Below are 23,718 nucleotides of genomic sequence, written 5' to 3'. Positions count from 1 at the left end.
TTTAAAATGTAAAGATGTCTACTGAGATATCCAAACAGAAATGTCAAGCAGGTGGTTAGATAAACAAAACTGGAGACAGGGAATAGGTTAATGCTAGACAAATAACTAAGAACTACTGAGCATACACAGACACCATGGGATTAAATGAGATCAACCACCTAGCTTAGCAGTGTCTAAACTTGGTGTGCACACTTAGTGAAGATGTAGATTTGAGCCCCCCCACCTCGCCCCGCATTCTGATTCAGTGTGCCTGGGGGAGAGGCATACAAATGCACATTTCTTAGTGAGTCCATGAGTGATTCTGATGCAGCTGACCCTCATACTGTATTCTGAGGAGCACTGATCCACAGACAGAAGAAAACACAACCCAGAACTGAGAACTGGGAAATTCCGAATCTAATCCTTGAGGAAAGGAAGACGAGTTTGCAAAAGACACTGAAGAGGAACAAGGAGATGGGGAAAACGACAGTGGGTGCTCTAAAATTAAAAAAAAAAAAAAAAAAAAAGGGAATAGTAAATTGTGTTAATACCTCTGAGAGTTAAGTAGAGAAAAAAGTGAAATAAAAGGTGCAGTAATTGGGGGAAGGCAGAAGGTATGTAAGAGGAAATTTAGTACCCTTTTTTTGATATTTTTGACCCAATATCTGTGATGTTTTACCAAAGTAACTACTGAATTCTAATTCACATAATAAAGTTCTTTTAAAAAAATTTCCAACTTTAAATTATCACACCTATGACCACATAAAATTTTTCAGTATTGATTATATATAATACCACTTTCCCCAAAATAAAATAGAGAACTAAAATTTAGTGTTTCCTCTCTCCACAGAAAAGTTATAACCACTTCATTCTCTAGCTCTCATTGTTATTTACCCTTGCAAGATCCTCTATTTCAGAACTGAAGTTTGTTTCTCCTTCCATCATTTCTTCCTCTTCTAATGTGCGTTCATCATCAAAATCATGAACCAGCATGTCAGCTGATGGATCAAATTCATGGTCATCTGATGTTGCTGAACCTCCTGGTAAAGAATATTTTAAACAGTTTGGTAAACCAAATTATGTGTATCTTATTAATATTAATTTAATGTATATGTTATCTGAAGCTGGATACGTCAAGTAAAGGTACGAGGGAAAAGCTATGCACAAAAAGCTATGCACAGGAAGTATTATTTGTTGTTTTCTAAAATTCTTGCCCTTACTTATCACCCCCCACAAAATATCTTCTTTAAGGATTATTTTTTACTGTTTCACTTCTATATATTTACAGTGACAACCGCAAAACGGGGGGTGGGGGGGGAATGTTTGAAGAGTATTGTAATCTTCCAACAAAACGTGAGTGGTAAATAATAAATGGTCATATCAAATAAGAATGATCTTTTGTGTGAGAAAAATCAATTCGTAATCAATTGATTGATATTTAACAGAACCAATGAGTATGAATATACAGTCATGTGAAATACACAATCATCTGAATATACGGTCTAATGAAAATACAGTTGAACTCAAATATTATTTTATCACATATCCATGAAAATATATTCTAATATAAAGGCAGTTGTCCTTAACTTACTTAGTTGAAATAATTCAAAGATAGAGTATAAAAAGCAAAGTTTATTAAAATTACATACAAAACTCTTATGAAAGGCATTAAAAATAATCCAGTGGGTAACTTGTATAAGCTAATCTATTTTTAGCCTCATGGCTGGGGAATACTGCTGTACTCAATAGGGTCAAAACTTGTAATGGGAGATAGCAAATGCTGGGCATATATAGTCTATAAACTATCCCCACATCTGGCTATTGCCAAACCTGGACTTAAGTTTACAAAAGCATTGTTAACTAATAAACAAATGAGTTACTTAACATTAAAAAAACCAAAAACAATTAGCAACTTATTTTTATCAATTTAAAGTGTTAAAGGTTATATTAATAGATATACCTACCCTTCTATTTCACTCCACTAAGAAAACCGATATGTAAAACAAAGAGATACAGAGGCTGATTTCTTGAAAAATCAGACAATTAGGAATAAGGGGCGCCAAGGGGCGCCAAGACTCCAGGGTTCTTGTTACCTCACAATATTTTCTTATGTGTCAAATACTATGCTTAAGCACTTCACATACATTATCTCATTTAATCTTCAAACAATCCTATGAACAAAAAACAAAAACTTGAGGCTCAGAGAGTTTAAGTAGCATGTTTAAACTCACAGAGCCAGTAGGTGCCAAGAACGGAATTTTAATCCTGGTTCTGCCAATTCCAATGTCTTTGCTTTTACTGTGCTCCAAGGCTCCTGTAAGCCCGAGTTTCAGAAGCAGCAGATATTCTGCCTCAAAGAATACCTGAAAAGAGCCTATGTTCACAAAGATAAGTAAATTGCAAGCTAGGTCAGATGGCAAAGCACTGAGAAGTCAGTGTGCTCTTTGAGGAACATAACAAAATATTGATATTAAATATAAAATAACTAAATATATAATTGATAAATCAGGTATCGTCTAACTTGTTATAATACAAATGAGTTATCAGAGTTTTAGAATGATTTATAAAATAAAAACATTTAGAAAAGTATATTACCTTAATTTCTTCTGGAAATTAAGAAGAATGTGGCATAATTTTAGTAAGGGATCTTAGTACTAGGTGAGGGACCTTAGTACTAGGTGAGGGACTAGACACAAGGGTTTTCTGTAAGAGCAGTTTGAGAATCACTAACTTAGTTGTTGCTTCTTTGTCCCAATCATTATTCCTTCTTTCTGAGTTTTCAATGGAAATGTCCCAAAACGTTTTAGTTCACACAGCAATCTTCTACGACACTTAGTCAATAATTATGTATTCCTATACATGTTGCTGTATTTTTCTTCTCCCTTGTTGTAGTTGACTTCTTTTTACCTTGTTCTTTGAGACCAACTAACCATCCTATTCCTTTCTGTTAATTACTAAGGCCCAAGATTAGGCTATCTCCTAGAGAAAAGAATCCCAAAAGTAAATTATTAGGGTTAGGGAGTCTGGTGCTTTGTGTAAGTATTTTGCTTCAGAGTTAAGGCTAATATCACTGCTTCGTCATAGAATTCCATCCTACTGCAAGATCACTAAAAAGTACCTTACTTACATCTTTGCAAAGACTCAAAGATAAATTCAGTTTATAATACATCACGTGCACTCATTTAATCATGTTATTACCTTCCCTTCCCTAAATCCCCACCTCTAATGGCTACTAGATGTAACTGGTTTACATTGGTGGAGTCTATAGACAAACCATTTAGCCTGGGTCACATGACTACTATTATTAGCATCAATTCCAAAGTACAGATGTTACAAAGGACACAGCCTTTCACCAGTGGACCCAAAATTTTTTACATTAAGTTTTTATTCCTAATTTTTTCCTAATTGCCTACAATTATTATTACTTAAAACAATAAACATTTCCTTGGACAGAAGCCTGATACTACAAAAAATAAAATCTAAAAATAACTTTCTTAATTTACAACAACACTCATTTGTTGAATCTTTCATTTTACCTTTCCCTCTCTCATTAAATGCGCTAACAGTATTTTTCTCAAATACTTTCGAGTTTCCTATACAAGCAAATATCTCTAAGCAGTTAATGTTTCCTTTTTAAAAATACACTTCAAATATACTTCAAATCAAACAGCAAATAGAAACTACACAAAATACATGTGGCAATTCATTAAAAAAAGAGAGAAAGAGAAAGAGAGAGAGAGAAGAAACCCACAAATAGTCACGAGGTTGAACTCACAGCAGCCTCACCTGTACTTTCATGGGCAGTCAAATATTTCATCCATTTCTTTTTCCCCAGAGAAAAGAAGCATTCAGAAGAAAAGCAAGTCAGATGATAGTCTAACTCCTCTAACCTTTATGTAACTAATAGGCCAAATGTTAGTCAAACAGATTATAAAAAATATAGAAAATACTTACCTGGACTTGAAGACTCAACAGTTGGCTAAGTGGGGGAGAAAAGAACAAAAATTAGCATCTTTGTGTAGTAAATCTTTATAAACATTACAGAAATTATTCAGTGACTGATATAAACACCAAAAACTACAGTTACGTTTTAATGTCTGAACTGTCTAAGACAAACTAAAACTTCCCATATAATCCCTTCTCTGACATTACGTTAACTTAAACATAGAGAAAAATCTAAAACATTCCTAAATCTAGAAACAAAGACAATAACGTGGAATTAGATTCAGATTTTAAAGGCAAACGTGTATCTCATAATATATGTGGTTCAAGAGATATGATTCTAGATCCTGGAATTCTCTAAAATATTATTTCCTTATCAATACAGGGAAAACCCAAGGTGTGTTATCAAGCTGGTCTCTGGCTTAAAATGAGTGTGAGAAGGGAGGCAGAAACAATTTAAAACGTTGTTTAAAATAAAAATTTCGTTGTAAGAAAGCAGAAGGAAAAATTTAAGTGTTACTTCAGCACCAGACAGTACATTAGGTTAACTTTACTAACACTAAACATACTTTTAAATTACCACAGAATTAACAACCTTTCAAGCTCAAATCTGGGAAGGTTAAGTTATCTAATGGAAGATCACAAAGATTCCCAATTATAATGTTCCTTCTACTGTACCATTCTACCTCTCATAAATTTAACCACAAGCATCTGGAAAATTTAAAGATAAAATTGTTAGCAACTTATTTTAGTGTTATCACCACTTGACAGTCTGTGGCTGTGTTTTATCTTAATTCAGTTAATTCACAATTATAAACAAGTCATCTGCAAACATCAACTCCTAAAATTCAATAACAGAAATTCAAAAGATGCCTCAAATGACATAAACTTTATAACTGAAACCTTGCCTATTCATTTCAAGCTATCTATTTCATGCTCATTACAAGTCAGAGATGCTGGAAGTCCAAAAGCACTAGCAAAAAGATAGAGATACTCTAGTGTTTTCCTTCTTTCTACTAAGAAATGGGGCAGAGAGGCAAGAACAAAATTGAAGTGAGCAAAGTGCCCGATTTTTCAAAAGCTAGGCATCTAAGACAAATTCTTATAAGGTGTTAAAAGTCCGTTTTGAAAACTGTCCACATTATGCTATTGCAGTAAGTATGCCATTCTAGAGTCCACGTGGTGACTTAGATTGTTTTGAGGCATACTTTTTCTTTCTTTTTTTTTTTTTTTTGCGGTACACGGGCCTCTCACTGTTGTGGCCTCTCCCGTTGCGGAGCACAGGCTCCGGACGCGCAGGCTCAGCGGCCACGGCTCACGAGCCCAGCCGCTCCGCGGCACATGGGATCCTCCAGGACAGGGGCACGAACCGGTGTCCCCTGCATCGGCAGGCGGACTCTCAACCACTGCGCCACCAGGGAAGCCCGAGGCATACTTTTTCAAGGGTCCAATTTTTTCCTTTAATTCTTACAAAAGAATGGTTCTTGCCTATAGCATTGTCTCTTTCTAACAAAAGACCAACAGTATTCAGTATTATATATTTTCAAGTGTCACACCACCATCTTTACTTAAAAGTTACTCTGCCACAACAGAGTGAAAACAGTGCTACTGTTAAATTTGGTTCCTCCAATGGGAAGCTGTAAAACAGGGTAACAAAGAATGTAACCATAAAAAGGGTTTTTAGCTTGCTTAACTTTTGAACAGTTATACACTTCTAGCTCAAAATAAATTTAACCACCAAATTATTACACAGCAAATCAGTATTTTAAAATATTAATCCACTTCTACTTCATACTTTATTTCCTAAGTTTAAGCACAACCTCTGTTCAAGGCTACAGCAAAGTTAATGACAATCTTCATCTGGTCCCAGGTTCACTATCCACAGAGTAGCCTTACAATGCTGTTTTTCCTTTTTAGTAAACTTCTGAAATTGGTTTGCATGGCATAAACAAAAAGAACCCAGGACTTCTTTCAAATCAGCTAAAAAGAAATAGTTCTTTGAGCATTTGGTTCTTTTTGAACACTTCAATAATTATTCCGTTTAACAATCTTCTGATAAAAAAGGCTGATTAAAAATAAGTTATTCTACTGAAGAATAAAAGGTACATTTTCACTGATGTTATTAGATATTGGCAATAACAGAGATACTGAATTGCGACTGGCATCTGTATTTGTATTTGCGTTTGTAAGACGCCTCAGACTGCGCTAAATGCCAATAAACACCACACTGATTTTTGTTTTATTGGTAAATAGTTACCACTTTAATGTTCTGAAAAAGGCCCGAAATATATCTGCCATTTATTAAGATACCAAATGTTTAGAGGACTGATAGCATTTGTAAGTATAGCTGGCATAAGGTAGAACACCCAGTGCTCAAAGATAGCACTAATCATATTATGTAAGACATACTAGGGTGTTTTAAAACCGTGATTTGATGGATGGTGTATCTAGATTAGAACTGGGGGAGGCGAAGTTGGAATGGTTTGCCTATAGATACATATTTTAGTATTCCATGTTCAAAATAAAATTCTACTGTATCAGTTTGATGAAGACGGGAGTGAGACCGGTTTCCTGAAAGTTAATTATATCCAATTAAATCAAAGATGAGCTTCTTGAAAACAGGCATTTGAAAATAGTGTATACTGTAAACATTACTTTTGTCCAAGCAACAAACTAAATGATTATCTTTCAAATGAAATATGAGTTTCGTATCATAATACAGGAAACTTTAGTATGAAATGAGGGCATTTTTTATTTAGGTATTTAAAAGAACAGCAGAACCAGCTTATGTTCATAGAGCACTACACATTTTCAAATGCATAAGGTTACCTGATCATAAACCTGACAATAAAACCTGCCCTACCTACCTCATTTTATAGATTAGCAAACCCAGGGAGATAAACTGACTTGATCAAGGTTCCACGGTGGGTGGTGAAGGTAAAGCCTAGGATCTGATTCCTTGTATACTTCCCAAGGAAACAACTATGTTAAAAAAAAAATTATCTTTACCTCTCTCCTCCTTACTTTCTCTTTCTTTTTAAAATGGTTTTCATCTATCCAAAGCATGTTTAAAAATGTGACTGCAAGTTGTCATCTGTCATGTCAGACTCTTATTTATGTCACATTAGGAACTGGTATCTCTAACAATACCCTCCAGAAAAACCTGCAACATCTACCGTTAATGACTACAGTAAATTAGAAAGGAAGAAGGAGGGGAAAAATAAAACTAAAGCTAAAGAGGTACTCATTTGTAGCAATACCTATTTTTAGCAAAAGCTCAAATTATAAAATGTAAGCAGTAAAGAAAATTTTTACATTGGGGATTAAAATGTACTTAAAATGCACTCATACATTACTGGCAGAAGTATGAGTTAGTTTAAGCATTCTGGAGATCATCTTGCCAACATGAACTTACCCTACTGATATGCCTAAAACAGCACACCAAGATACATGTATATCATTTATCACCACAAAATTGTCTACAGCAAAGAGTTGGGAAAAAATTTAAGCCCATCCTTTAACTAGTTAGAAATAAAATATAGTTTTTCTAAGCAATGGAACATTATTAATCCATTAAAAAGAATGAGACAGTTCTGTTTCCGTTGCTTGAGAAAAAAATGCTAATATATATATATATATGTATGTATAAGTACATGTATCTGGATAAATAGACAGCTATGTTAGGAGTAAAAAGCAAAGTATAGAGGAGACAGTAAATTGGGCTGGAATATACATAAAAAATTTTCCCCAAAAAGGATACACAAGAATCTGTTAACAACAGTTACCTCTAGAGTATGGGTTGCAGAAAGAAGGCTTTTTTCATTTTATACCTTTCTGTACTGTTGGAATTTTTTAACCACTTGCAAGCATTACTCTTTGTTTTTTTAAAAAGAAAGTCAGTAGAGATTATCTCGTGGAATTATGAGCTATTTTCACTTTCTTCCTTTACTTTTAGATTTTCAAGAAAACCTAGTATTTGCCTTTTTTTTTAACAAGTTTGTATAAATTTGAAAAATAACCTAGTTTTCTTTTCGGTACATACGTAATTGTTTTATCTGAGATGGAAAACACTAGAAAGACAGACAGAATATGAATAGGCTAAATCAACTTAAAGAATGAACTCTGTTAACTTTTATAGCAACTTTTATACTGTCACCCATATATATGATTCAGATGATCAAGCTGCTAATAATTGTAACAAACATTCAATGCCTCAGATTGTTCAAATGTTTCTCTTCTGTATTTTTCTAGACAATGGTAAGAAATATCCCATACACCAGAAAACTGCAAACTGAGAGATAAAAGATCAACTAACTAGAATGTCACCATTACTAAAACATAAATAAATAAATAAGGTAGTAAAAACATGAAGTAGTCAATAGACTCTTTTATCCCAATCAAGAGCATATTTTTCAGTAAGTATAACTGTCCAAATAAATAAATAAATAAATAAGTATAACTGTCCTAATTGTTCCCCTCAAACCAATTCCACCACCATTTAAGTATTATTGCCACCTACTTAGTAATGCAGACACTGAATCAGATTCTCATCGAGATGAAGACAGAAAGGAGTTTAGGGCCTACTCCGGGGTGGAGAAGGCAGGGAGACTGTGCCAGGGCCCACCATCTCTCTTCCCCCATACACAAATCACTTAACTTTGCTGTTAGTTAACAAAGCCTTGGAGTTAAAACTAGCAAGTTTACCACAGTAGTAATAATTCAGAGGATGAACTGCTATTACTAAGCATTAGGAATTCAGAGGCCTACTAGGTTCCAGTCTTAATTGTGCCACAAACGGCACTATCTAGGACAAACTGCATAAGCTCTCTGCTCAGTTTCATCTTCCCTTAGATGAAAAGATTTAGATTTCAAGTTTAGTTCAATTTCCTTTGAGATCTAAGTTCTTTATTTTTATTATGAAGTGCTCAAAAGACATAAACACTACTGAGGAGTACTTAGCTCCATGGATGGGGTATGTTTAAGATTCTTCTAAATTTTTTTTTTTAAATCTAGGGCTACTGGGAAAAAAAGATGATCTCAATTTGCAAAAAGCTTTTGGGGGTCGCTACTTTATGAATTTCATATCTACACAAACCTAATTATAAAAGTCATTCTAAGCCACGGCATAAGTCGAACAGAATGGGTCCCAGCAACAACTGGTATGTGAACTTAATCACTGCAATGAATCTGCAAATCTTTTGAAATATACAGGGACTCCATCTGAACCTTATGCAATAAATTTCTATATAGCTGATTACCTTTCATGGAGAAACACTGAAGTTTCAATGGCAGTCTTGTATTTCTGAATTATTTGGGAAAATGATTAGTCTCAAGAATTCTCTAAAAGAAATTCACTTCTATATTTCCCAACTAATCTTTCCTACCTTATCAAGCACTATGACTATTACGCCTTCTGAATTAAGCTTTTTAAGACTTTCATGCATTGGTGCTAAGCACTTTGGATAATTCCTTAATAGCTCTGTAAGTATAAACACCAAAAAAAGGTTTTTTTCCATTAGCAGTTTTAAGGCCTAAATTCATTGCAGTAAAACAAGTTTTGTTTAGAGTAGAAATTAACACTGTCAAGAACAGCAGTCAAGATCCTATTCCTTAAGAAACAAAATCCAAATACCCTTGAAAAATGCTAAACAGGGAGTCTGTTTTTAAGAGAAATGGACAGATTTGATAGTGAATAAATAAGATTATGTATTATTTTTGGAAATACTAAAATACTTAAAACTAATACAGAATAGCAAATCCATTAAATTTTCTTCTCTTTATGAGACAACAACATGGCCTAGGTGAAAAGACACGTCTTGCACTATGCTGTGGCTTTTTTTTCCTTGAAAAGGAAGTCCCTTATGTGTTTACAAACTCTGAAATAAAAAACAAATTTTTCATTCCCAAAGGTCTGTACACCACATTCCTTATAAAACCCAAAGGATCGCTTATTCCTTCCTCTTATTCTCTCTCTCATTGCCTTTGTAAAACTGCCACTGCCCTGTAATTTCCTTCCTTAAAGTGTGACTAGGAGAGCCTCCTTTTGGAAGGCTGATTAATAATTTTAAGGGATAATAAACAATGAGAAGTATTACCAAAAAGTATTAAGAAAGGGAGCATATGCTATTACTTCTGTATACATTAAGTATGTTTTTAATGTTACTAAAATTTTAATAAGCATTAAACACATACTTCCTATTATGGACTAAGATGATCAGATCAAGTATGAAAAAGTAGTGTTTTGTATTCACATCTAAAGCAAATTGTATTTAAGAATTAAATATTTTTCTGGAGAAACAAGGTCAGGGTCATTCTATGTATTCTATGTAGGAAACAACAACAAAAAAGCACAGAAGCATAATACCTACATTTTCCTCTGGAGACTTATTTCTTCAATAACCTGTTTTCCCCTCAGATTTATCAAATAAACGCATACTGTCACTTTGCACTTGCTGTTATTTTATCAGTTAGTGTCAGTCCTCATGTCTATTTAACCAAAAGTGCAAGAGCACGGCATTTGAATTATTTTACCACATGCTTTGTGTTGGCAGCATAAAGAATGAATCTCCTGAGAGTTCACATAAAAGTAAAAGCACTCTATAATATAAACCAAGCATTTCTCCTTAACTAATTTTTAAAATGACCAGTCTCTAAAATCATTCTAATTTTTTTTTTTTGTTCTAGATTTTCTGTAGGAGATGAAGGTTCCTCCACTCTTCCTCCAAATTCACTAGTAATGGAAGAATATAAAAGATGAATTTTTAAGATACCAGGTCACTAAAAAAGTGCACTCAAAACAAAATTCAGGTTTTCTCCCTGAAACTGAACTATCCATGTGTTCCTACAGAATATGAGAGTTCCATTCTCCAAATGATGTAATTTTTAAGGAAACTAAAACATACACTCGAAACTATTAGGAAATGACTAGTGGCTCAAAATATTGCTTTTCTTCTCTTACATGAATGCAACCATCTTTAATTTCTCAAACAAATAAAATGTTAAAATGCTTTTATTTACATATTAAGTTTTCAATGTGGTAGGCAGTTAAAATTTCTGAGTAAGGTTTTTTTAAATTTAAATTTCACCGTATTTTCATACACTAAGATATTTTCCTTCAGTAATATCTTGCTTTAAAATATGACTACAGAACTTAAAGCTCAAACCATTGTGAGCAGCACCACGAGGCAAGAAACCACATCACCTATTTCAACACACTGCTGCTTATCTAATGGGCATGGGATCCAATGAAGACTATTTGACAAAATATATGTAAATCCAGCTACACAGAACCCATTCCCCTCTTACATATGAAGGAAAGAAACACTTAAGAACCTCATCAAGGCTAAAAACCTTTCAGCCCTGTGAAATAAATCCAGTCACATTTAAGTGAAATACAAAGAACTATGTTTTCTCCAACTCATAATTTCTTGAAATACAATTCTTTAACCACAAAGAGCAAAAGAAATGGAAATAAATCCTAAATTCAAATTTAGTTTTAAATCAGAATATTGAATTTTTAAAAATAATATTGGCAGCAATCAATCCTGCTACAGTAAAGTCTCTTCCTCTTTTAATAGCAAATACTCCAAGACATAAATATAAAGTCAGTTTCCATAAAGGGGAAGGGGCACCCTAAGAGCCACTCTAGAAAACTGTTTAAGCTTTAGGTCCCTCCACTCAACAGGTACATGAAAAGGCCTCCAAATTAATATTCTTTTCCATAAAGAATAATATTATCCATAATATTCTTTTCCATATTCTTTTCCATTTTTCTATGTTTCTGTATTCCAAGGTTTAAAAAGGAGAAATTATGGTGTTAATAAAAGTGTACTCACCATTGACTTCATTTAGCAAATAATGAAGACAAAAATTAGGGTTGGATGATAAATAAAATTACCTACTTCCTGAATCTGTTTTTTAGGTGCCTCTGAGACTATGAAAATGGTAATTCTCACATGAAAAAAAAATGGCTTCATCAACATTTAGAGTGGCTCTGCTTAAAGAAGACATAAAAGTCCAAATATATCACCTCTTGAACTCCAGAGTAAAGGATAGCGAAATTCTTCAGAGGGTAAGGGTAAAAAACGTGTTTAAAAAAAATCAAATGTTTAAAGGTTTAAATCAGAGGGAAAAATTTAAATATCTAGTAGTATATACTAAATTCAAATTAATCAACAGAGGTTGTTTGCCCACCGATCTGAGGCCCCAAAATGTAAAACAATCGCCACCGAAGAAAGGGGGCTTTGGCAACTCGTTTACTAGAAAAAGAGCAAACGGGGGGAAAAAATCTTCCCTAAGGGGGAAAAAAACTGGAAGAGAAAGAAGACAAGAACAGACAGCCTAGATTTGCAAGGGGGGTAAATGCCTGGAAAGTGATGGAGGATAAGAAAGGGAGAAAGCAACTCTTGTGAAACGTAAAGAGAGTAAAAGAGGTTCTCCGGTGGGGGGGAAGGGGGAATGTTTGAAGAAATGGGGAGACTCCCCCAACCTAGAGGGATGGATTGCGAAAGACCAGGTTTATTTCTCCACGCTCATCTGGTCACCATCAAGAAAATTACAGAGTTAATCAAAGGCCGTTTTCCCCAACACAGGCAGAATGTCAGTAGCAAACCGACGGGGGTGACGCGGAAGGGCGCAACAGCATCTCGGCTAGGGAAGGAAGAAACTTCGCAAGAAGAGGAAGCAGCAGCTCCTCTGTTGGCCCCTAGCACCGGCCGGCGAAGTTGCGCCACAGGCGCCCCAGCCCCGCGGGCGCCCCCTCCCCCTCGCCCCTCTCCGTACGCACGGCTACGCAGCCCTCGACCCTTCAAAGTGCCCCCGAAGTCCAACTACGCCTCCGCTTCCTCCTGCCCCCGGACCCATCCCAACTAAGTTCCACGGAAAGCTCCCGCCCAGAGCGCGGCCTGTTCCGGACAACAGGTGGGCAGTGGCGCCAGCAGGGCTGGGCCTCCCCTAGCCAGGCCCACTCCACTCCTCCCCGGCCCGGACCTGGGGGCGCCCGGCTCCGGGACGGGGAGGGGGAGCTCACTCCCTTACCTCCGCCATATTTGCCGTACTGACGGGTCACATCTCCGCGGCGGCCGCAGCTGGGTCACGGCCAGAACCCGGATGTAAGACTCGGCAACGGGACTCCAGCCGCCACCGCCACCGTCTCCGCCGCTCCCGCCGCCGCTGCCTCGGCGGGAACGCGCAGGAGCCGCCCGAGCGCGCCCACCACACCCCACTCCGCCCCCTCGCGGCGCCCGGGCTGAGCTGGACTGGAGGGAAACGGCCAGAGCGCGCGCGCGGCCCCGAGGCAGCCCTCCCCCGGAGGAGCGCGGAGAAGGCGGAGCCAAGGTGGGTGTGGGGGGAGGCGGGCATCTTAGTGCCGGGCGCCTGCCCTAGCGGATCCGCGACTCCAGCCCGGGAGAGGGCTCTAGGGACCAGAGAGCTCAAGGAAACTAGCCAAACTAGCCGCGTCTTGCATTCATATCTCAGGGTAAAAGATACGATACATTTCACATGTAGGCCTTTTTTGAAGTGCATTTGTTAGAAAACGGATGTTGCTGTGATGCAACAGCTCCAACTAGTGCGCTTTGAAAAACGTTATCCCTTGACAGATATTTCTCTCGGTTCTTTCCCTACAGGAATTGTAAAATCCCATGCACCAAAATCTTAGAGGTCACAGCAGAGATTAAGAAAAGGGATTGTGCTAGGTAGACTGCCATCCTCATATATCATTTGCTTTTCCTCACACACCTTCTGCAATGCCAGTAGCAACATAATTGTGCAACGGCTGAATTCTGCACAACTAGAGAAAATTTTTAAATGTGAAATATTGAAAAGCTGCTCTTTAATAGATATAATCTCCGACTCGACTGCATAGATGGAGAACTTGCTTATGTGCAACGCCTGAAATGCCTGCAATTTAAAAGTTTATTTTAATGTATTGGCCTAGAACTGCCAAGTGGCTTTGGTGACAATTCTGATGACTGCCAGAGCCAATGATTGCAAAATAACAAACATGTTTCACCTCCATTACTAAGGCAGATACTGGGTAATGCAAACGTGATATTAAAATGTGCACTAACACATTCTACCAAACCAGAAGTCAGAAAGTCTTATAAGGACCCGTTTTCCCCCAAATGTTCAAGGGTTCTTCTTATTGCAATTTCAAAAATGACTACCCAAATCAACAAGTTATATATGAAACTCATTCATTCCCTCCAAATAATGTGATGCCAGCACTACAATATATTGCATAAATGTGCACGTATACAATTTTTCTTTAAACTGATACTTAACTTACAAGGAATACGGGGAAGCCTGTTTTAAGTTATTTGTATTCCCTTAAAATTCTAGACTCTATTAAGTAGCTTCTTATTTCCAAAGATTCAACATTAACTTGAAATTCTTATGTCCAATAATAATTTGTGCATGAATATTTTGTGCATTTATAAGTATATGAAGTAGCTGCTAAGTAAGGACATTACCTGGTAATATGACAGCAAAAGAGTCCACAGACAGTCTGTAAACCAATTAAACATAAACATCTGATGCACATTTTCTACTGAAAGAAAAGCAAGGGAAAGAAGAGAAAGGAAAACTTTAAGGTTCCCAAATCTACAAACAATTTTTACCATTAACTGTACTGTACAGTATTTTCATTTTATTTTTTTAGAATACTTATATAAAAGTGTTTTGCAGGATTCCTTGAGGAAATAAATATTTTAGCATAGGTATACAGTTTCTAAGAGTTACCCTGTTGAATTACCTTAGTCCTTTGGACTCGAAATAGAAATGACTTTTGTATAAGCCAGTTCATATTCAAACACTTTTCACTTTGAGATGCTTGATGGAAACAGCTGTGAAGGCAAAGAACAATGTATGTGCACAGACCTGAGGTGGGTAAAGATTAGAAAAATATGGGGCCTAGAGGTAGAAACTCAGGCTTTATAAAACCACTGGTTGAAGGAGAATTATCCATTTAAATACTAAAGCTAATATATGAAATTTAGCTGGTTATCAAAAGGAAAATTAAAAAGTATTGTCAAAATGCAAGGTACAGGAATAACTTGCTTAAGCCTGTTAAATCTTTGATTCTTCAGCTAATTCATCAACAAGAATCCCAGTTGTGATAAAGAGCTGGGGATCACGGTCCCTTAAGCTACTGAATAAATAAGCTACTGAATAAATTCTGAAATTGTCAGGAATATCGAGGTCTGGGACGTATTTGAATAGATATCCATCTTACTGATAAATGACTTTTAGGTTTATTAATATTGTGTTATCAATTTTACTATTTTTTTTTTTTTTTTTTTTGTGGTATGCGGGCCTCTCACTGCTGTGGCCTCCCCCGCTGCGGAGCACAGGCTCCGGATGCGCAGGCTCAGCGGCCATGGCTCACGGGCCCAGCCGCTCCGCGGCATGTGGGATCTTCCCAGACCGGGGCACGAACCCGTGTCCCCTGCATTGGCAGGCGGACTCTTAACCACTGCGCCACCAGGGAGGCCCCAATTTTACTATTTTTATGTGGCATTATCATTTAGGGGAAAGATTCCCTCTACATTTTTCTCCTTCCTTTTTTTGTAAATGTGGGTTACGTGATTTTTTTTTTTAGGTTCAGATATTTTAAAGGTAAAAAGAAACAGCTCCAATATTGTAAGTCATTGGTAACATTATTATTGAATTCAGTATAGTTTTACTCCCCATTTTATTCTAGTGCTATACTTCAGAAATTTTAAGGAGCCATCTTAAGGAAAGCAAATTCTCAAAATGCTTGCTTACCTCTTCAGTATCAAATATGTAAAAATTAACTATTCATTAGCCATAGAGTCTTAATGTTGGATGGAATCTTAGAGGTCCTTAGTCAATTTCTACACTGTCTAGGTAGGAATCCCTCATTCTGTATCCCCACTACCAGGCTTTTCTGCCTAAGCTTAAACACCTCCAATGACTCTCTGTCTCATGAAAAGGCTGCTCTTTTCAAAAAAACCTCTAATGTTTGGAACATTCTTCTTTTTAACAAACCAGAATCTACCTCCTTGTTATTTCCACCCATTACCCTGAGTTCTTCAGCACTTTGGATTAATTCAACAGATGTCTTCTTTGTATTCAAATACAAACACTCAATATTTATACTTGGGTCAACAAAAAATAAATCTTTAAAGCCTATTGATACCAGAGGAGCTGAAAACGGGACATTGCAGAGTTGAAAGCATGAGAAAATTCACCGTTGCCTATGAGCTGTTTAAAATTATTACGGTTTATAATCTTTATTTTGTGATATCCAAAACGGTAGCTGTTAGAATTGTGTAGCAAAACGTTTACAGTTAAGCTAAAAGGTGTGGTTAATTCCAATTATATGTGAGGTTTGTGGCTAATGTCCCAAAACAAAAAAATCACTATACAAAGCCTGAATAAATGCCTCTTTAGCTCCCATTCCCCACCTAAAGGCTTCCTTATTTTCAGGCAAACTAACATTAACTTTTACCACATAAGCTACTCAAAACGGCTGTTATATTGGGAAATTATTTTTAAGCATTTTACTGCATACTCCATTAAAAAGTTTTAAACAATTTTATAGAGGCTGCAATACACATACATACATACACATTCTCACACACACACACACACACACACACACGAACCCCTCGAAGTTATTTTGCTATTAACAAAAGCATTTTAAGGTCTCAATTTTTCTTCAGCCAGTACCCCAAACTAACCAATAAGTAAACCTGGCAATTTACACATACCTAAGAAATATAACCTTTTATTCAGGACCAATACCTGATTCAAATATAATGTATACAATATAAACATGTTATGCACTTCAAAAAGGTACCTCTCAAAATGTACCAAGAAAACAGTTCAGACTCTGGGGCTGTTTGAATGAAATAGATTAAAACAGCACATTCAAAACCCTAAAACCAAATTCTGTATCTAACAATTTTCAGAGTCCATGAGTCCCTTTTGAGATTACTGTGTTAACTATTTCCTTAAATTTTTATTTAAAAGTGACAGCCTACACATGATGTGCAGGTGAAAATTTATGGATAACTATACTAATTTGGTTGAAGATAGCTAAATGTCAAAAAACTTCACTTATTTTTTAAATGTGCATTTTAGATAAATTGAGTTTTACCTTTACTCTAGTAGGCAAAATGTAGGTTACAAAGCAGTAATGCATTACATTTGGAAGCCCCACATCTATGACAATCAGCATCATCTTTTTGTTAGTTTGATTTTTATTATTAACGCCACCCCAAAACACCTATATAGCCTTTTGGTTCTTCAAAGAACAGTTCTGGTTTTTCTTTTCATAATTTTTACATAAAGAGTTTTATCCAGTGGCTCCATTTTATCAGATTATCACAAACCGATGTTTTGATAGTTTTTATATTGTTGACATGTTATTTTTATCTCACCCAAACTCTGGAAATTATTGGCCCATCAGCAGTTCTCCAACACTGGAAGAGTAATATAACAGTTATATTACTTGAGGGAGTTTGGACTTTCCCTCCCTTAATCTCCAAGTGTGCCCCTGCCTACCAGCATCACATCCGTCTTGTCTGCATTGAACCTCAACCAGTTGGTTCTTAACCACGTCCGAAACTCAGCCAGGCACTGGGAGAATCGAGCCACCACACCATCTGGATCAAAGGAAAGAGAGCCTCAGTAGTAACGAGACTAGAGACGATGATACTACAAGCTCACCATTCGCCCTGTCTCTAATTTTTAAAAAGACGGCCAGGAATTAGGACAGGAATCCCATGACAATTTTAGAAAAACATTAATGAGTCTTGAGTCATGCAATCTGTAACTGATGATAAAGGAATAAAAGCGATCCAATAAATAGGTCGCCTCATTCCACCCATGATTGAAGTAAGGTTCACTCAAGTCCGGGTCATCTCGTCTAAGCGGCCTCAGTAGACGGGCCAATCTTGGAACTGCGTAAGCTTTTCTGCAAAATTAAGAGTTTTAGCGTTGGAAGAAGCTTTAGGTATAACTGGGGCCCCAGAGAAGTAGTGACTCGCCCAAGGTCACACAGCAAACGAGGACTAGAGATGGTCTCCAGGCCAGAGATCTTTCCACTAAAAGCTGAAAGAACAAGGCCATTCAAAGGCTAGGGAGACATCTGCCCCCAGGGATCCTCCCAAGGGCTGGGAAGACTTCATTCCCTCACAACAATACCTTCTTCGAGACTCTCTTCCCTCCCTCACTCCCTCCGAAAAGCGCCGGTTTGCCCAGGACCCTGCTCACCACAGGGGGCTGCAGTGGGAGCAGGAGCCTTCCCGGGCTGAGACAGAACCCGGAGATACTGCGGGAAAGAGGCGGAGCCACAGCGGGGCGGTCAGCTTGACCCCACCCCGACCGCGTTCCGGGGCCGACTGCAGAAAGGCGGAAGCGGACAAGGCGAAGCGAACTCACTCCGCAACGGACTCCCAGCGCGCCGCGGACGCCGGGGAAGACTGGCGCCGCCGCCGCCGCCGCCGCCACCGCCAAAGCAAAAGACCAGTCTGGGAAGGGGTTGGATGGCGATGCGGAGCTGCGCATGCGCCTTGGGTGGCCGGCGCCACTCGGGGAGGGGAAGTGCGCCCGGCGCGCTCTCTCAGCCCCTCCCCGGAAGTTAAGGGTCTTCCGGGCGGTACTCTGCAGTGGGGGAGGGGAAGGAGAGAAAGGGGACCGAGGACACCTCGAGAGCCCATCCACCCAAACAGGGCTAGGAGAGGAGAGATGGTTTATGGAGGCTGCACTTACAGCCGCTGCCGCTGCTGCCGCCGCCACCTCCGCTGCTGCCGCCACCGCCTGAAGAAGCCCCATCCATCCGCCTGCAGCCCGGGAGACTCAGAGCCTGGGAGGGGCCTAGGGCCCGGGCCGCCCGCCTCCTTCTTCTAGTCGTCGTCCGGGGCTTGCTCTTGCTCCACCAACCCTCTGCCCTCCCCTCCGCCTCCGCCCTCCTCCTCGGCCTCCAGCCGCCAGCCAACCGCGCGGCCGCTTGTTGAGCCAAGGCTCCACTGTCTCCATGACGCCCGGCAAACATTCCCGTGCCTTAGCCGGAGCCGCTGACGCCGGGGGTTGGGGTACAGGGGCTCCAGAAGCAGCCAGGGAAGGGGGTGGTCGACAACTCCCCACCCAGTCGTCACCATGCCCATCTCTCCGGTAAACAGCCGCAAGCAGCCGAACGTCGGGGTGTAAGTTCCGGCGCTAAAACTTTAGTCCAATTCCCCTGGGTCCCGGAGGGAGCCCTTTTAGATCTTAGCTCTTACTGCATCTGTGTTCAGTCGGCAACTCTCGAACCTCCGAGGCGGCAGTGTCTCCTTCGTTGGCCTAGGACAGCCTTTTCCAAACCTTTACTGCTGTGCTTGGTCTCCGAGAAAAGACTTAGTTTGTTAAGAACCACCCTTCCTCCTAGCACTCCTGTTTTTTTCTGTTTGTTTGTTTGTTTTTCCGGTCTGCAGTCTCCAGCTTGTTGCCTCCAAGCTGTGCCCAGATGTTCAATCCAGCTTCTGTGAGCCACCAGACCGAACATTACTATGCTCTGTAGTTGAGGTTTTTTCCTGCCTTCTCCTCGTACCATCCTGCCTTAAAACTCATTCCAGCTTACAACTTTCTCTGTTGTTCTGCAGCAGTTGGACAAGGGGCTGGAGAAAAGCATACAGCTCTACAGATGTCTCGCTTACAACTTCAAATGGTGCCTTAGTCCAGCAATTACACTGAAGTTTCCTAATTCATTCACTCTCCCGCACTTCCAGACCACTTTTGTTCTCTCTTCTCAAACCTTCAGCATCTCTTCTATCCAGTCTCTTCCAGATCAGCTAATCTTTCTTTAGCAGAACTTGTTGAAAAGGTCTTGGGAGAGAACCTTCTGCTCTTTCCTGCATATGGTACTCAGGTTTTTGTCCATACTATCACTCCACAAAAAAATAGCTTCTGTGGAGGTAAGCAATAACTGTCCAGTCAAATACAGTGGCCATTTCTCAGTTTGTTTCTTAACTCACCCATCAGCAGCTTTGATCTAGTTTACCACTTCTTGAGTGTTGAATCACTTCATTTGGTCTCTGGGACACCACTCCTCCCTAATTCTCCTCTTGGTTTATGCCTACTCCTTTTCAAAATACTTTGCTGGCATCTCTTTTCATTGGCTCCCTAAGGCTGGGCCCCCAGCAATTTTTTCTCTTTTGAATTAGTCTACACTCAGTTTCCAGCAATTAGGCAATTACCCTTTAGGTTTTCCTACCACTTGTTGGCTCTAGTGGCAGTTTCTGCGCCCAGTAAGTTGTGATTCTGTTATTCCTGCATCGCAGTCTTTCAGTGTGAGGGTTTGCCTGTAACCTCAATTCTCTGATGGACCTAAGAAGACCCATTGATTTTCAGTTTGCTCAGCCTTTTTCTTGTGAGTACAGGATTGATGACTTTCATGGCCTTTACATGTCAGACCAGAAACCAGAAGTATCTGTGTTTACTCTTTAACACTTGCAGTCTGTTGTCTCCATTTCTATACGAAAATTACTCAAAGGTCAATAATGAGTAACCTAAAGGTTTCAATAGTCACCAAATTCAATGGGCTTTCTTTTTACCTCTCTGCAGCATTTGACAATATCATTCTTCCCCTCCTTAACCCTGAACTAACCCTGAACTGGTTCACTTACTACTGGCGAAGATGCCTTTTTTCTGGTTTTACTTTCTTTCTACCTCCAGTTTCTCTCCTTGGCCCTATTACCTTCTCTTTGTATCTTTAGGTTTTCATTTTGGGACTCAGTTCATTTATTGTCATCTCCATGAAAGATTCTCAAATCTGTATCTCCAGTTCTCACTTTTGTTCCCTGAAATTCACTTTCCTTTTGATTTTCAACTTCTACCAAACAGCTCCACCAGGATATCACTCATAATATCTAAACTTGAACATGTCTGCAATTTAACTTCTTATTGTGCTTTGGAAATACTGACTAATTTAATCATCACCTTAAACTCTTTGAGGCAGATACTATTATTAACCTTAATTTACATATGAGGAAAGAAACATTTAAGAAACTTGCTCAAGAACACATAGTCTGTGAGTTATTGGATGAGTTTGGGCATTTAAATTGACCTCTTTGAGTTTTAAGTTCCTCACTTGTAAAACATGGCAATTAAATATCTCATAAGTTATAAGAATTGAATTAGGGTGGTGATCGTTTTGTAATATATGGAAATATTGAATCACAATATTGTGTACCTGGAACTGTAGGTCAGTTATACTTCCATTTTTAAAAAATGAAATAAATAAATAAAAGAATTAAATTACAAATATAGTGGAAGTACTTTGAAGTTTAGATTTTAAGTGGCATTGTTATTATCAATTACTAAGTCCTGTTCTGTTTCTGTGGTTTAAGGGTACTTGGGGTATGTTTTAATCAGGTATGGTAAGAAACATAGACACAGAAATAACTATCATGAAGGAATAAGTTTTTTGTGTTTTTTTTTTAAATACTCATAGACCCCTAGAATCAGGAGACATGGGCATGCCGTACCACATAGCGGGGCCACGTGAGGAAGCACCAGGGCTGAGCAGGAGGTAAAACTAGCAAGGGGAAAACATAGGCAAGAAGCTTTATTGTGGTTCCCATGGGGAGAAATGGATAAAGCGGAATAAACAGGTGTAGGAATAGCTTGTTTGAATAATTTCAAAAGGCTCTGGGCATAGGGACTACCCCTAGTTGTCTGGTTCCTGTCGCAACAGTGATTAGGGCAAGTGGATAGTGACCCAGAGAGTGAGATCTCTTTCAGAGCCTGATGAAGGAGATGGTTGAGGGTATGGACTCTGGATTGGTTGGTTTGCGTATAAAAGGTTTGCTTGTAGGCAAGTCCCTTACTATGTGTAAGAATTGACTAGCCCTGGGAGGAGCAGTCCCTCCAGAGTTAGCAAGTTCCTAGATGTCAAAACATCAAAATACAGAAAATAAAAAGATATGCTCAATACATGCTGTATTTAGCATTTGTTTTATTTCTACGTTTGCCACCCCAGGTTAAGCCTTGATTACTTCTCATCTGGCCTATTCCCATAGCATCTTAACTAATGGTCTTCTTGCTTCTAGTGTGTTCTGAATATAGCTAAATTTTTCTGAAGCATAGTTTTGAGCAGTTAACTCTTATGCTCAAAATCTTTCAAAGGCACTCTCATGCTTGTGTAGTAAATTTCATACTTAGCCTGGCCATTTTATTTTTTCAAGGCTTAACTTTGTTTTCCTTCATGCATCTAATTGAATCATTTAAGATACCCTGTATATACCACATGCTTTCCTACTGTCATCGTTCACAATGATATTTGCTCAGGGTGCATTTCCTGTCCTGTCCTCATCCCTCCTCACCTTCATGTGCATCAGACACAAGCACATTCAAAAGAAGTACACGGGGCACGAATGTATATGTATACATTCGTGCCCCGTGTACTTCTTTTGAATTTGACCTACATTCAAGCCTAACTCAAATGCCATCTTCATGATTTCTCTGCTCACTTCTCTTACCCAAGGTAATCTTTACCACAACTTTCATTTCATCTTACGTGTAAGTCTTGAGGCAAATACAATTTTGTACTTGCATTGTAATCATATATATGTTTTATCTCTTATTAGACGGTCAGCTCCTTAGGGCCCATATCTGATTCATATTGTATCTCTGCCAACATGTAGCCTTATGTACAGTAAGTGTTTTATGAATAACAGTTGGATAAATGAAAGTAATTGCTTGGGTTTAGATTGAAATTTTTACCTTCATCTCATTAAACTAAGAAGTGGCTAATACAGACACCTTTTCTTAAGCCACTCCTTCTTTCCTCTTGTGGTTATTTTTTTCATAGTGAGATTTATGTATGTGTAGCATGCTTTTAATGTAATTAGTCTCTTTTTTCATAGAAGTGGTCATCAGGTGTTCATGGTGTTCATTCTACAGGTACCAACTGAATGCCTTATATTTGCCAGCTACTGCCCTAGATACTGAAGACATAGGAGTGAACAAAACAGATTAGGTCCCTGCTTCAGAAAACTCAGGAATGTACAGCTACATAACCTCTTGTGTCATGACTGTTTTTCAGGCAAAACTTGCAAAGTGAATATCTCCTGAAAGTCATCCTATTTATTGCCCACTAATTTGGCTCTATTGAAAGCATCTGTTTTTTTTAACATAGCTAGATGTACACCATAAATTTCTAACATAATTGGCTACAGGTACTTAGTTCAATTTTTTTTAAAAAGTCTGTACTTTCTGGATCTAATTTCCCACTCTGTCAGGCACAGTACTAAGAGTTGGGGCTATCATAGTAGACATGATAAACATGGTTCCTTCCCATGAAACTTATAGTCTGAAGATTTGGGAGAGTTTATTGATGATTCTCGTAAGATCACAGTAACTACCTAATTGGTAAATGCAACATCATTTGCTAATTCATTTCTATTTGGTCCCTATAGGGAATAAAAGAGATAGAGCTGGTTTATGAGTAAATGTGATATGATTTCATTATGCATCTATTTAGTTTGAGATGTCTAGTAGACATTTAGCTGGAGCTACCCAGTAGGCTGGTAAACATTTGAGTATGAAGGTTGAGAGAATGTTTTGAATTGGATGTAATGACTTGGGAATTCATTCAACAATTTTTTATTAAGCAGCTACTGTGTATTGGGTACTATGGTAGGCATTAGGGATACAGCAGGGAACAAAATAACACAAAGTCCCTCGTCTTGTGGAACTTAGATTCTCAGGGTTGGAGGGTTGGGTGGGGAACATCTAATTCATAAGATAAGTAAGTAACAGATATGTTAGTAAGAAGTACTGAGGAGAAAA

The 23,718-nt window shown here is 38.4% G+C and overlaps 2 protein-coding genes across 11 annotated transcripts in view; one reads left to right on the top strand and one right to left on the bottom strand.

Annotated features, from left to right (window-relative positions):
• Nucleotides 1-18,810, bottom strand: part of MIER1 (MIER1 transcriptional regulator) — a 56,375-nt gene extending 37,565 nt beyond the window's left edge. Inside the window, exons 1-6 of one of the 10 annotated variants that reach the window (XM_060089933.1) lie at nucleotides 18,661-18,810; nucleotides 17,452-17,552; nucleotides 14,394-14,467; nucleotides 3,934-3,958; nucleotides 3,766-3,802; nucleotides 874-1,019 (exon numbers count right to left, since the gene is read on the bottom strand). In XM_060089933.1, coding sequence (XP_059945916.1) covers nucleotides 874-1,019; nucleotides 3,766-3,802; nucleotides 3,934-3,958; nucleotides 14,394-14,467; nucleotides 17,452-17,552; nucleotides 18,661-18,727 — 450 coding nt within the window. In that variant the 5' untranslated portion in view covers nucleotides 18,728-18,810. Of the gene's footprint in view, nucleotides 1-873; nucleotides 1,020-2,210; nucleotides 2,354-3,765; nucleotides 3,803-3,933; nucleotides 3,959-12,957; nucleotides 13,132-14,393; nucleotides 14,471-17,451; nucleotides 17,553-18,093; nucleotides 18,311-18,330; nucleotides 18,426-18,660 lie in introns of those variants that run through there. The other 9 variants (XM_060089926.1, XM_060089925.1, XM_060089928.1 and 6 more) reach the window with 9 other exon arrangements.
• Nucleotides 18,597-23,718, top strand: part of DNAI4 (dynein axonemal intermediate chain 4) — a 107,505-nt gene continuing 102,383 nt past the window's right edge. Inside the window, 2 exon segments of the mRNA XM_060089934.1 lie at nucleotides 18,597-18,980; nucleotides 18,983-19,094. Of these exon segments, the coding sequence (XP_059945917.1) occupies nucleotides 18,926-18,980; nucleotides 18,983-19,094 (167 nt within the window). The 5' untranslated portion in view covers nucleotides 18,597-18,925.

Source organism: Mesoplodon densirostris, chromosome 2 (assembly GCF_025265405.1).
Source record: "Mesoplodon densirostris isolate mMesDen1 chromosome 2, mMesDen1 primary haplotype, whole genome shotgun sequence".
Classification (NCBI taxonomy): Eukaryota; Metazoa; Chordata; class Mammalia; order Artiodactyla; family Ziphiidae; genus Mesoplodon; species Mesoplodon densirostris.
This window is presented reverse-complemented; position numbering and strand designations above follow the sequence as displayed.